This window comes from Oncorhynchus mykiss, chromosome 6 (assembly GCF_057628025.1).
Source record: "Oncorhynchus mykiss isolate SJ-2025 chromosome 6, ASM5762802v1, whole genome shotgun sequence".
In the NCBI taxonomy this organism is placed as follows: domain Eukaryota; kingdom Metazoa; phylum Chordata; class Actinopteri; order Salmoniformes; family Salmonidae; genus Oncorhynchus; species Oncorhynchus mykiss.
The window spans coordinates 74,614,569-74,628,289 of NC_143027.1; the positions used below are offsets into that span (position 1 = coordinate 74,614,569).

Below are 13,721 nucleotides of genomic sequence, written 5' to 3' on the forward strand. Positions count from 1 at the left end.
CAGTGGTCTGATACTCCTTCCATTTCAATATTATCGCTTGCACAGTGCTCCTTGGGATGTTTAAAGCTTGGGAAATCTTTTTGTATCCAAATCCGTCTTTAAACTTCTTCACAACAGTATCTCGGACCTGCCTGGTGTGTTCCTTGTTCTTCATGATGCTCTCTGCGTTTTTAACGGACCTCTGAGACTATCACAGTGCAGGTGCATTTATACAGAGACTTAATTACACACAGGTGGATTGTATTTATCATCATTAGTCATTTAGGTCAACATTGGATCATTCAGAGATCCTCACTGACCTTCTGGAGAGAGTTTGCTGCACTGAAAGTAAAGAGGCTGAATAATTTTGCACGCCCAATTTTTCAGTTTTTGATTTGTTAAAAAAGTTTGAAATATCCAATAAATGTCGTTCCACTTCATGATTGTGTCCCACTTGTTGTTGATTCTTCACAAAAAAATACAGTTTTATATCTTTATGTTTGAAGCCTGAAATGTGGCAAAAGGTCGCAAAGTTCAAGGGGGGCGAATACTTTCGCAAGGCACTGTACTTTCCCTGGTCTTTTCACCCTGACCCTTTTCATTGTATTTGGTCTTTCAGCAAAGGACTGCGTTGGGGCAGTTTGACCTTTGTGTTGGCTTAAAGGGTGACAAATTATTATCCTGTGTACCAATGAATTGATTGCGGTTGTCAAGCAGTAATGACAGCAAAAGCCCTTACCTAGTCTGGTCTCTACACTCTGGGCGCATGTTACAGCATGCTTCCTCTGTAGGAATGGGGAATTGTCATGGTCCATATTTCAGCAGTGAGAGGATGGTAGTGACCACCCAGGAGAGAAACACTCTCAGAGACTATACCGGAGGAGGAGAACATATCTTATAGATGATGATGAAAATCTGACAAACCTTAGGAACTAGGACAGATTTATGAGTTAATAAAGCGTTTAGAAAAATATATACACTTAGTGTACAAAACATTTAGGGCACCTGCTATTTCCATTACATAAACTGACCAGGTGAATCCAGGTGATGTCACCTGGATTCACCAGGTCAGTGTGGTCAGTGTAGTCCGTGTAGATGAAGGGGAGGAGACAGGTTAAAGAAAGATTTTTAAGGCTTGAGACATGGATGATATATGTGTGCCATTCAAATGGTGAATGGGCAAGACAAAATATTTAAATACCTTTGAATGGGAAATGGTAGTAGGTGCCAGACGCACCGTTTTGTGTCAAGAACTGCAACATGGGCCAGCATCTCTGTGGAACGCTTTCAACAGCTTGTAGAGTCCATGCCCCAACAAACTGAGGCTGGGGGGTTGTACACTCAGTTTATGTCTCTCTCTCTCTCTCTCGCTCTCTCTCTCTCTCTCTCTCTCTCTCTCTCTCTCTCTCTCTCTCTCTCTCTCTCTCTCTCTCTCTGATTGAGGCAGCAGGGGGCGCAACACGTTGTTTTCTTCTCTCTGAGTAGAATTGTGTTTCAGGACGCCAGAGATAGAGAGAGCGTGAGAGAGAGAGAAAGAGAGAGAGGGAGAAAGTGAACGGAATAAAGTCATGTTGACCAGTGACCAGCACGTCTACAGAACGTTTGGATATTTGGAGCGGGTTTAAAATTGATTCGGTGGTAGTAACTTATTTACACCTGGATGGAACTCTGGCGATGCGCTTGGATTTTAGGATAACTGGCGCCAGAATTTACCATTGAGAAGCAGCAATACTGCACTGGAGAAAGCAACAAGGTAGCAAACACAAGCACAATCATCCAAGGTAGGAATAGACAATTACGTTTTATGAAAGTGTAATAATATAGGCCTAATAATGTTTTTGTTTGTCGACTAATTTCTTTAGCCTACATGCTATGTTTCTCATAAATTGCCAAGGATTTCAGATTTTGAAAGTGTAATTTAATTTGGCACGCTACTGCGCGCTCACACTTTAAATGAAAACCCCTCAGCCTGGACGAGAGCCTCCTGTCCCGTCCCTGTCGGGTTTGACAGAATGTCGATCTTTTTGCGCAGGGTGCAGCCAGCTTTTTGTTTGTTGACAACACAGATATATACATGCCTGCAATTGTGATGGTGTTTACCATAACTAAATCATATTTGTAATAGCACAGCCTCATAATACGTTTTAAAGAAGTTTGACTTAATAGTCCTAGCCTACATGTTTTTGGATAAATTACAATTATAGGCTATTGTGCAAATAAAGTAAATATATATTGTGAATATTATTTATTTAATGACAATGGAACTTTCCAAACCTCACGTGGAGTGGAATTGCACCAGTGTGAGACAAACAAAACAGATAGGTCTATGTTTAAGTTGAAGTGATCTTTATACCCCCACATTCATCATACCACGTGTGGTTTATTTTGAGAGATACATCACAGATTCGTTTTTACTATGAGCACAATGATAAACGTGTCACTGCAGTCCAGTCATCTGAAAATGGAGTTCTGTTTCTGTGGGTGGGCACTCATCAGGACCAGGGTTAGGGTCAAGGGTCAACAAACATGGTCAAGTGGGCAGAACCTTCAGACAATCTGAGACACTAAAGAGCAGACCAGACACTGCATGTAGTCTTGAGGTGAAATATTTTTGTTAAATATGATATTACTGCTTTATTGCTGTGTTATTAATGTCATTATGTCTGCAAGTACAACATATCCTTTTTTTAGGTACTGTAGCCCTCAAAATCTAGGAGATATGAGGGAACTTTGTATCTGGATTCTGAGGTGAGTTACTTATTACAGTCTGATCATGTTGGTGTACTGTACACTGAACAGACTCATCATAAACATGTTGTATCACACTGCAGCTGCTGATCATGCACTATGCATGACTCAATTTAATAGTTTTGTTTTAATTGTCTCCATTTCAGATAACAATCTTTTTTTCTCTGTAAAAACTGCTGTTAAATGTGTTATAGCTCAGTATGCTATCTGTTACACACAGAGTTTCCATGCTTCTGCTGCTGCTCAGGCCATATTCCTTGGATTGCCAACTCACTACAGACCACAGGAAGGTCAGTAGAGTGGCTGGGGGTCAGCAGAGGGGAGAAGGGGAGCAGGGAGGGGGTTGTGCTGAGTGGAGGGCACGGAATCTGTGTTTTAACGTGTGTGGTCTGTTTGACATCCCCAAGCCCAGGTTGATAGACCTCCCTCGTGTATTTGCAGCCTGAGAATCAATTTATCACTTGCCTTTATCATCATCTCACGCCGGTTGGCACAGACTCACGGAATCTGAACTGCCAAAGAAGGCATGATCTTGTCTTCCGATCGTAACCCTAGCCAATTAGCACCCTCCAGTTCCTTTCAACTGTACAGAGGAAGATTATAATGTCTGCTGCCGTGATGCTATTGTTCAACCACAAAGCCATTGAATACAACACTAGTCTATCCCGGCCCATGTAAACATGCAATCAGTCATTGAGGAAGGAAGAGCGAGAGACAGATAGGGAAAGAGAGAGAGAGAGCAAATTAACGATGGACCAATATTTATAACTGTCCTTTTGGAGAGTGTTGATGGACAGGCTAACTATCCAATCACAGACAACTGTCTGACAGGGCATTCCTCTCTGGGAGAGAGCTTGTCTCTGCTGGCCCTCTGCGTTTCCAGGAGTCCAGCTGTTTGACCCATGGCTGACCCTGGAGATGACAGTGGAGTAGAGTTACAAAGGCTGCAGCGAGGAGGAGGCCATGGTCTGAGTGATCTCTGAATAGCCCCATGTCAGTGACTGACAGAAGGATAGCTATCTGCCAACTCTCCCTACTATTCGTTTGGGTATTCTCTTACAGTCTTCTCAACGCCAAAGGGAGGCTGAGCCTTTATCATGTGCATGTGTAAGTTTACAGAGGACAGGATGAATGTAGACAAAGTGGCTCTTAAAGAGCTGGATTTCCCTCTTTGCGGCTCCTCGGGCAAAGCTGGCTGGCGCAGGGCAGGGTTGGCTGGCGCAGGGTCCTGAGACAGAGAGTGCAGTGATAGCCACTAAGACGCTAATACGTCTCTGGCAGCGTTACACAGAGGGCTAGAGTCAACAGAGGGATATGCAGGTAGTCAGTAGGGGATGGGAGAGTAGCAGACAACCTCTAATCAGACAAATATGGGCTTTATCTGACATGAACAGAAGCTCATCTCATACAGAGCGAGGGAGAGAAAAAAACATTGTTGATGACATGACTTTGTCTCATTGGCTTCAAGTCTTTCATGAGAATGATTTCTGGGAAGCCCTCTAATGTAATGATATTATTATTTTGCTTCTCTAGTCTGCTCTCAAGTGGTGTCTGTTATCCGTGCTGTGGGTGGTGTAGGGCTTTAACTCAGGATGTTCCTGCAGGTTCCTCAAAGAGCAGAGCCCCAGCAGCAGGAGGCTGGAGGAGGGCAGGGTGGGGGCCCAGGCTCCTGGGGCTCCTGGGGGCCTTGGTCCTCCTGCTCCCGCTCCTGTGGGGGAGGGGTTCAGGAACAGAACCGACCCTGCCTACCCTCCTACAACCCCTCCATGGGTGCAGGTGCCTACCCCTCCAAGCCAGGTGGCCACCACCCCCAGCACCCCAACCAGAACCCAGGCCATGTAGTGTCTGCCCTAAGACCCACTGTCCCACTGCACCGCACCAATCCTGGGAGACCCCCAGCCTCCAACAGCAACACCAGCTTGGCCCGCCGAGGCGAGCTGAGGGACCAGCAGAGAGACAGAGAGGCCCATGCTGGACACAGGTACAGTATCTATCACACCATACAGACAGGGGCCTGTCTCTGTCTTTCAATCTGGCCTGTGTTTAATGCCCTGTCTAAAAGTGTCTCTGTGGAGCTCCAGCTCACCCCATGGTCCATTGGACTCCCCTCCAGTGTAAAGCTATTCTTTTATGGATGGAGTCAATGGCTCCGCTTGTACTTGGCGGGTTTGTGGCCTCCTTCCTGTGAGCTCGAGTTAAAAAGCTTTTAAATAAATAGAGCTGACAGTTGAGTAATGGGGGTTGTTGACGTAGGAATCCAAGCCTCCAGACAAAAGCCCTCTCTGCTCGGCGCTTGCTTGCTGACATTAATATCCATCCGCTTCTCAGAAGTAATTTGCACTTGTGATGTGTGTCTTTGAGATTTTATTTGACAGTCTTTGATAATCCAGGCAACACATTTTGAACGTAAACAAGTGCCGTAAGTGGAGGCTATTATACACAGACAATTGTCTTTACACGTGTGTGTGTGTGTTTGTGTGTGTGTGTGTTTTCAGGACGGGCAGTGACAGTCCCATCATTCCAGGGAAGTATGGCTATGGGAGGATGCCTTATGTTGTGTCTCTCCAGACAGACAAAGGCCAGACGCCTGGAATAGAGACCGGGGCTGGCCGCTCCCACAGACAGAGACGCTCCCCGTTCTCTGACCTCAGCCCATCAGCCACCAGGCACGGAGGCCACAGGCCAAACCCCTACCGTCCGCCCTACAACAACCCCCATCTCCACAGCTACAGCCCAGTCTATCACCAGCCCCCAGCCCCCCAACCCAGGTCTAACCCTAACCCAGCCTCCCCTCCCAGGGCTAACCCTAACCCAGCCTCCCAGCCCAGGTCTAACCCTAACCCAGCCTCTCAGCCCAGGGCTAACCATAACCCAGCCTCCCAGCCCAGGGCTAACCCTAACCCAGCCCCCCAGCATAGGTCTAACCCTAACCCAGCCTCCCAGCCCAGGGCTAACCCTAACTCTAACCCTAACCCAGCCCCCCAGCATAGGTCTAACCCTAACCCAGCCTCCCAGCCCAGGGCTAACTCTAACCCAGTCCCCCAACCCAGGTCTAACCCTAACCCAGCCTCCCAGCCCAGGGCTAACCCTAACTCTAACCCTAACCCAGCCCCCCAGCCCAGGGCTAACTCTAACCCTAACCCAGCCCCCAGGCCCAGGTCTAACCCTAATTCTAACCCACCCTGGTCCTCCTCACTCTACCAGCCCAGCCAGGGGCACCAACCTAGGCAGGAGCAGCAGCACTCATCCAGCCAGGCCTCAGCGGATCATCAACCCTTTGGACGGCCCTACAACCCACTGCCCACCTCCTCCTGTGTGGGAGAGCACAACCAGTACAAGATTTGCAACACCGATGTAAGAACGGTTCAGCCATCACTTATGATCATTTATGAATGAATCGCTCACTGTAACCCACAGCTAAACAGCTAAATCAATCATGAAGGGTAAAACATGGAGGTTATTAAGGAAGATGAGGTCTGATAAGACAGTTATAGTGGAAATGTTGCGATGGTTGACTTTGATAGGCACCGATTGTTAAGACTGAAAATGGCGCTGTTTTACGGTCTCCTAACCAATTGTGCTATTATGTGTTTTTTTTGCGATATTTGTAAATTATTTTGTACATAATGTTTCTGCAACCGTATCTGACGGAAGAAAAGAGCTTCTGGATATCAGGACAGCGATCACTCACCTCGGATTAGACAAAGATTTCTTCAACAACAACAACAAGCAGGACTCAAACGATATTCTCCAAACACCCCACAGGGCAGACATCCAATTATTCGCAAAAGGAAGTGATGCAGAGGACGAAGAGCCGGATACCTCATCCGGACCCGCAGAAGACAACTAGGAAAGCTGCCGTTACCGTGAATATTACTCGCCAACGTGGAATCATTGGACAATAAACTAGACGAGGTAAGATCACGAATATCCTACCAACGGGACATCAAAAACTAATATCCTATGCTTCACGGAATCGTGGCTGAATGACGACATGGATATTCAGCTAGCGGGATACACACTGCACCGGCAGGATAGAACAGCACAGTAAGACGGGGGTAAGGGCGATCTGTGCATATTTGTAAACAACAGCTGGTGCACGAAATCTAAGGGAGTCTCTAGATTTTGCTCGCCTGAAGTAGAGTATATTGTGATAAACTGCAGGCCACACTACTTGCCTAGAGAGTTCTCAGCTATACTTTTCGTGGCTGTTTATTTACCACCACAGACAGATGCTGGCACTAAGACCGCACTCAGTCAGCTGTATAAGGAAATAAGCAAACAGGAAACCACTCACCCAGAGGCGGCGCTCCTAGTGGCCAGAGACTTTAATGCAGGGAAACTTAAATCAGTTCTACCAAATCTCTATCAACATGTTAAATGTGCAACCAGAGGGAAAGAAATTCTAGATCACCTGTACTCCACACACAGAGACGCGTACAATGCTCTCCCTCGCCCTCCATTTGGTAAATCCGACCACAACTCTATCCTCCTGATTCCTGCTTACAAGCACAAATTAAAGCAGGAAGGACCAGTGACTTGGGCTATAAAAAAAATGGTCAGATGAAGCAGATGCTAAACTACAGGACTGTTTTGCTATCACAGACTGGAACATGTTCCGGGATTCTTCCGATGACATTGAGGAATACACCACATCAGTCACTGGCTTTATCAATAAGTGCATTGAGGACGTCATCCCCACAGTGACTGTACGTACATACCCCAACCAGAAGTCATGGATTACAGACAACATTCGCACTGAACTAAAGAGTAGAGCTGCCGCTTTTAAGGTGCGGGACTCTAACCCGGAAGCTTACAAGAAATCCCGCTATGCCCTGCGACGAACCATCAAACAGGCAAAGCGTCAATACAGGGCTAAGATTGAATCATACTACACCGGCTCCGACGCTCGTCAGATGTGGCAGGGCTTGCAAATTATTACAGACTACAAAGGGAAGCACAGCCGCGAGCTGCCCAGGGACACGAGCCTACCAGATGAGCTAAATCACTTCTGTGCTCGCTTCGAGGCAAGCAACACTGAGGCATGCATGAGAGCATCAGCTGTTCCGGACGACTGTGTGATCACGCTCTCCGTAGCCGACGTGAGTAAGACCTTTAAACAGGTCAACATACACAAGGCTGCGGGGCCAGACAGATTACCAGGACGTGTGCTCCGGGCATGTGCTGACCAACTGGCAGGTGTCTTCACCGACATTTTTAACATGTCCCTGATTGAGTCTGTAATACCAACATGCTTAAAGCAGACAACCATAGTCCCTGTGCCCAAGAACACAAAGGCAACCTGCCTAAATGACTACAGACCCGTAGCACTCACGTCCTTAGCCATGAAGTGCTCTGAAAGGCTGGTAATGGCTCACATCAACACCATTATCCCAGAAACCCTAGACCCACACCAATTTGCATACCAAACAGATCCACAGATGATACAATCTCTATTGCACTCCACACTGCCCTTTCCCACCTGGACAAAAGGAACACCTATGTGAGTATGCTATTCATTGACTACAGCTCAGCGTTCAACACCACTGTACCCTCAAAGCTCATCACCAAGCTAAGGATCCTGGGACTAAACACCTCCCTCTGCAACTGGATCCTGGACTTCCTGACAGGCCGCCCCCAGGTGGTGAGGGTAGATAGCAACACATCTGCCATGCTGATCCTCAACACTGGAGCTCCCCAAATCAAATCAAATTTTATTTGTCACATACACATGGTTAGCAGATGTTGATGCGTGCTCAGTCCCCTCCTGTATTCACTGTTCACCCACGACTGCATGGCCAGGCACGACTCCAACACCATCATTAAGTTTGCTGACGACACAACAGTGGTAGGCCTGATCACCAACAACGACGAGACAGCCTATAGGGAGGAGGTCAGAGACCTGGCCGGGTGGTGCCAGAATAACAACCTATCCCTCAACGTAACCAAGACTAAGGAGACGATTGTGGACTACAGGAAAAGGAGCACCAAGCACGTCCCCATTCTCATCGACGGGGCTGTAGTGGAGCAGGTTGAGAGCTTCAAATTCCTTGGTGTCCACATCAACAACAAACTAGATTGGTCCAAACAGACCAAGACAGTCGTGAATCAAATCAAATGTATTTATATAGCCCTTCTTACATCAGCTGATATCTCAAAGTGCTGTAAAGAAACCCAGCCTAAAACCCCAAACAGCAAGCATTTTTAAAATGATTTTTAAAAATGTAAAAGACAATACGTTTTGTGCTCCTGTCTATTTCTCTCTAGTCTCTATTATTATAAAGGACATTGAAACACCAGTGCATTACCAAATGCAAAGTGAAGAGGGTACGACAAAGCCTATTCCCCCTCAAGAAACTAAAAAGATTTGGCATGGGTCCTGAGATCCTCAAAGGTTCTACAGCTGCAACATCGAGAGCATCCTGACCGGTTGCATCACTGCCTGGTACGGCAACTACTCGGCCTCCGACCGCAAGGCACTACAGAGGGTAGTACATATGGCCCAGTGCATCACTGGGGCAAAGCTGCCTGTCATCCAGGACCTCTACACCAGGCGGTGTCAGAGGAAGGCCCTAAAAATTGTCAAAGACCCCAGCCACCCCAGTCATAGACTGTTCTCTCTACTACTGCATGACAAGCGGTACCGGAGAGCCAAGTCTAGGACAAAAAGGCTTCTCAAAAGTTTTTACCCCCGAGCCATAAGACTCCTGAACAGGTAACCAAATGGTTACCCGGACTATTTGCATTGTGTGCATTGTAGCTGCTGCTACTCTCTGTTAATCTTATATGCATAGTCACTTTAACTATACATTAATGTACATACTACCTAAATTGGCCCGACCAACCAGTGCTCCCACACATTGGCTAACTGGGATATCTGCATTGTGTCCCATCATCCGCCAACCCCTCTTTTTACGCTCCTGCTACTCTCTGTTCATCATGTATGCATAGTCACTTTAACGATACCTACATGTACATACTACCTCAATAAGCCTGACTAACAGGTGTCTGTATATAGCCTTGCTACTCTTTTTTCAAATTTCTTTTCACTGTTGTTTTATTTATTTACTTACCTACACACACACACACACACACACACACACACACACACACACACATATAACTTTTTTTCCCGCACCATTGGTTAGAGCCTGTAAGTAAACATTTCACAGGTTGTTGTATTCGGTGCACGTGACAAATAAACTTTGATTTGATTTGAATTTACCTTGGGGGAGAATGTGGCCATGTCTGGACTTAGTAGGCCGCGGGACACATACTCACTCTCTTTCTGTCTGTCTATATGTCTATATGTCTGTCCAGGCCTGTCCTCCAGCCAGTAGACACATCAGAGCGGTGCAGTGTTCTTCCTACAACAGCTATCCCTTCATGGGTCGACTGTACAAGTGGGAGCCTTTCAATGAAGGTATGGGTGGGTCTCGTCATGTTTTTCATATTGCCTTGGTGTTGGACAATATTACCTAAGGTGTGAGGTGATGTAAGCACCACAGTATGTCACCTGTCTCAGCCATTTTGATGAATGTCCTGAGCTGCCAGATAGCTGTTTGGAGATCTAGGTGTCTTAAGTATCCAAGCAACAGTCAAAACACCTCAAGGATAGACAATTACTTTTAGGATACTGATGAACATGTTATGTTTTTCTTCTCTCTGTTGGAGTGAATGGCATTTACAGCAGACGTATGACTTGATTAAAGCTCAAATAACTTCAGTTTAGTTGATGAGGACAAGTCAAGTTCGCTATCTCAAACACCTGTAACATGCAATTACAACACTTTTAGCATGGCTGTCCTTGTAAACCTCATGAGCTAATGGACAAAACATCTGAGTGAAGTCCAAGTGCAGGTGGATTACAAACCTGACGTTACATTCACCCCACTGCCTGCCAACTCCCAGTGGTTTCCAGGCCTGGAGGGCATCTGCCTCCCTCCCACACAAGAGACACCATCCAGAGATCTGTGGTTCTAATTACCACTAATGGATCACCAGAGAAGAGAAAATAACCTGTTAACTTCCCTTGATCCCTTGGATTTATTAGAAATTTAGCTTTCCTAGTGGTTAGAGTGTTGGACTAGTAACCGAAAGGTTGCAAGTTCAAATCCCTGAGCTAACAAGGTACAAATCTGTCATTCTGCCACTGAACAGGCAGTTAACCCACTGTTCCTAGGCTGTCATTGAAAATAAGAATGTGTTCTTGCCTTGTTAAATAAAGGTGAAATAAAAATAAATGTAAAAAAAGACCACTCCTCACATCAGTTGCTAGATGGCAGCATGGCTCAATGGAAGAAAACAACAACACTTTACTGCACGACATTACAATTCTAATGCAGCAGTCTACCCAGCTTGTCCACCTACATTGAACAATGTACATTTACAGCCCTGCCAGGCACCCTACCAGAGAGAGATAATGTTTTGTACTCATAAATCATATCAAATCATTTGTTTCTGTGTCTCCTCTGTCACAGTTTCAGGGGACCAGCGTTGTGAGCTCAACTGTCGTGCGATCGGCTTCCGCTTCTACGTGCGTCAGTCGGATAGGGTCATCGATGGGACGCCGTGCGGCCAGAACGAGACTTCCATCTGTGTGGCAGGGAGGTGTCAGGTAGGACACTTAACTCATTTACCAGTGGCCTGGCCAGGCCTGTGTACTCCTGCCAAACCACTCGGAATAGAACAGAACAGTGACAGGATGGATGGAATCAGAGAAGAAAAGCTAAGTTTAATTCATTGAGATGAAATGTTGACATCATTCCACACAAACTTTCAAACACGAAAAAAACACAGCCCCAATAGAGTTCTCAAAATCAACTGCATCCAAACACAAGATACAGTTTTTTTTATTAACATTTAATCAATTACACATAACCAGCAGAGGGCAGCAGAGTATAACACTGTTATCTTTCCATAAGGAGTGAAACAGAGGTCAGGTTGGGGTGACTGGGTTGACTGGGTTCTGAGTCCAGGATCTGGGATCTGGGATCCCAATGAAGGATCATGATGGACATATTTGTTCCTTTAACTTTATTTTTGTATATGCATCTCTAAAATACACCTGTGGCTAGAAATTGGAGAGACATAAGTCCCTGTGTAAACCTGTTATATTGACTGGCTTTGTGTCCAGTATGCAGCTGGATACATTTGACTTCTTATTTCATCAGGATTTAACTCTTAGAAATGTTTTTCCAATATGATTTTAAGCCATAATTCTGAGTGAACCCTTTCCAAGTTGCGCTCTAGGAACTCATGCTTGCCTCTGAGTCTCCCTTCAACCCAATTTGCTGCGCTCTCAACCACATTTTTTTCCCCCATGCACTGTAATCCAGTGGAGATCTTTACTATATTAAGATTTAATCAAGATAAAGAGTCCCTCTGATCTCATATTAGCTTAGACTAATTTCTACTTTTAATACCAGTGAAATTGTGATTTATCACAGGGGCCAGTGTTCTCACCAGACCTTCAGCCCTCCAGCCGATAGATCTCTGGGCAGTGTGGTGACTAGCTGACCCCATGGAGGGAGTGGTCCGCTTTTATGTGGCCGGGGTGGGATCTCACTCAGTATTCATGCAGCTGGTCTGTGGTCTGTGGGTGTGTTATGGACTGCAGTGTGCACTGTACTGTACTCTACTATACTGTACTGCGCTGTACTGGACTGGACTGTACTGAAGCTTATACTGTTGTGGTATGGACAGTAGTGTGGACTAGACTTTCTGGACTGGACTGCTCTACTGTACTCTACTGTATTGGACTGTACTCTACTATACTCTACTGTACTCTACTGTAGCTTATACTGCTGTGGTCTGTGGGTGTGGTATGAACTGCAGTGTGTACTGTACTTTACTCTATGTGTCTGGGTCCTTTTTGGCTCTCTGTCTCTGATACCCTGCAGTGAGTTGCCCAGTAAGTTTACTTCTGTATAACACGGTCCATCTCTGTCCAAGGCGGACCCTGGATTTGAACCGACGCTAACGTCAACACCACTTCCCCAGAAAGCCTAGGCATTTCCGACAGTAACTTCGCCATCTGCTACACATGTGAGCTAAACCAACCAGGGACCATTCTGTACTCTCTCTCACTACCAGGGAACGTATTGAGGCCTGATTTCTGTGTATACTCACCTAGAGAATATATTCAGCAGGTCAGAGCACATCCCATAGTAGCAGTGAGGTGCTGTCATAAATTATATTGAGGAGACCAAAGTAGACTGATGACATAGACACTGAAACATCTGCTTTTCCTGCCTTGGCCCTTTTTGCTTGCGTACAATAACATCACATCTCCTACTGTAGCTGTAACCAAATGCTCTGTTTATTCTGCCCTCTGTGTGGAGCTGGAGTCAGTTTGCAGCAGGCATCTCGTTACTTTGTATGGTTAAACTGTGACTCTGTTATTTCGCAAGGTGTCTGCAGAGGCTTATGGCTGCATTCTCTTTGAGCTCAATCAGATTTATCCTATAGACATGTTGCATAGAGTAGAGCCCAGGTCTGTTTCTGCCTTGTCTGTTTCCTGTGGTCCTGCACTGTGTGCTGAACTCTGTGTTGCTGTTTTTAATAAGCACAGAGTGTGTGTAAGTGTGTATGTGTGTGTGCGCGGATGGGTGGGGGTGATTTCCTAGTGTGATGAGAGGTGGTGCTGGGGCGTATAATGCAGGAGTATGTGTGTTTATTTATGTGTACCACACACACCAATAGATAAGTAGAGTTTCCCACTGCAGATCCTGGAGAGCTTGGCATCCTGCCCACTCATACCCCTACAGCTCTACAGTCCTAAATACACACTGTAGACACAGACAGGTTTGACCTAAATTAGGCTCAGTGACAATCCCTGTATTATTGCAGTAGATAATTCGTTCTCAATGATTAACCTGGCTAATTACAGGTTGAATAAATAAATATTGATCCCCTACTCTTTCTATTAGTCGGGCTAAACACATGTGTTTTGTGTGGTCCATCCCGGATCAATATGATAAACAACCTAGCTC

General features: G+C 45.9%; 1 protein-coding gene across 2 annotated transcripts in view; it reads left to right on the forward strand.

Moving 5' to 3' along the window:
• The first annotated feature begins 1,455 nt into the window (after window positions 1-1,455).
• Window positions 1,456-13,721, forward strand: part of LOC110526579 (thrombospondin type-1 domain-containing protein 4) — a 57,055-nt gene continuing 44,789 nt past the window's right edge. The window contains exons 1-7 of one of the 2 annotated variants that reach the window (XM_090238861.1): window positions 1,470-1,760; window positions 2,671-2,727; window positions 2,948-3,017; window positions 4,332-4,708; window positions 5,223-6,081; window positions 10,048-10,150; window positions 11,208-11,344. In XM_090238861.1, coding sequence (XP_090094987.1) covers window positions 2,699-2,727; window positions 2,948-3,017; window positions 4,332-4,708; window positions 5,223-6,081; window positions 10,048-10,150; window positions 11,208-11,344 — 1,575 coding nt within the window. In that variant the 5' untranslated portion in view covers window positions 1,470-1,760; window positions 2,671-2,698. Of the gene's footprint in view, window positions 2,728-2,947; window positions 3,018-4,331; window positions 4,709-5,222; window positions 6,082-10,047; window positions 10,151-11,207; window positions 11,345-13,721 lie in introns of both variants that reach the window. The other variant, XM_090238860.1, reaches the window with a different exon arrangement.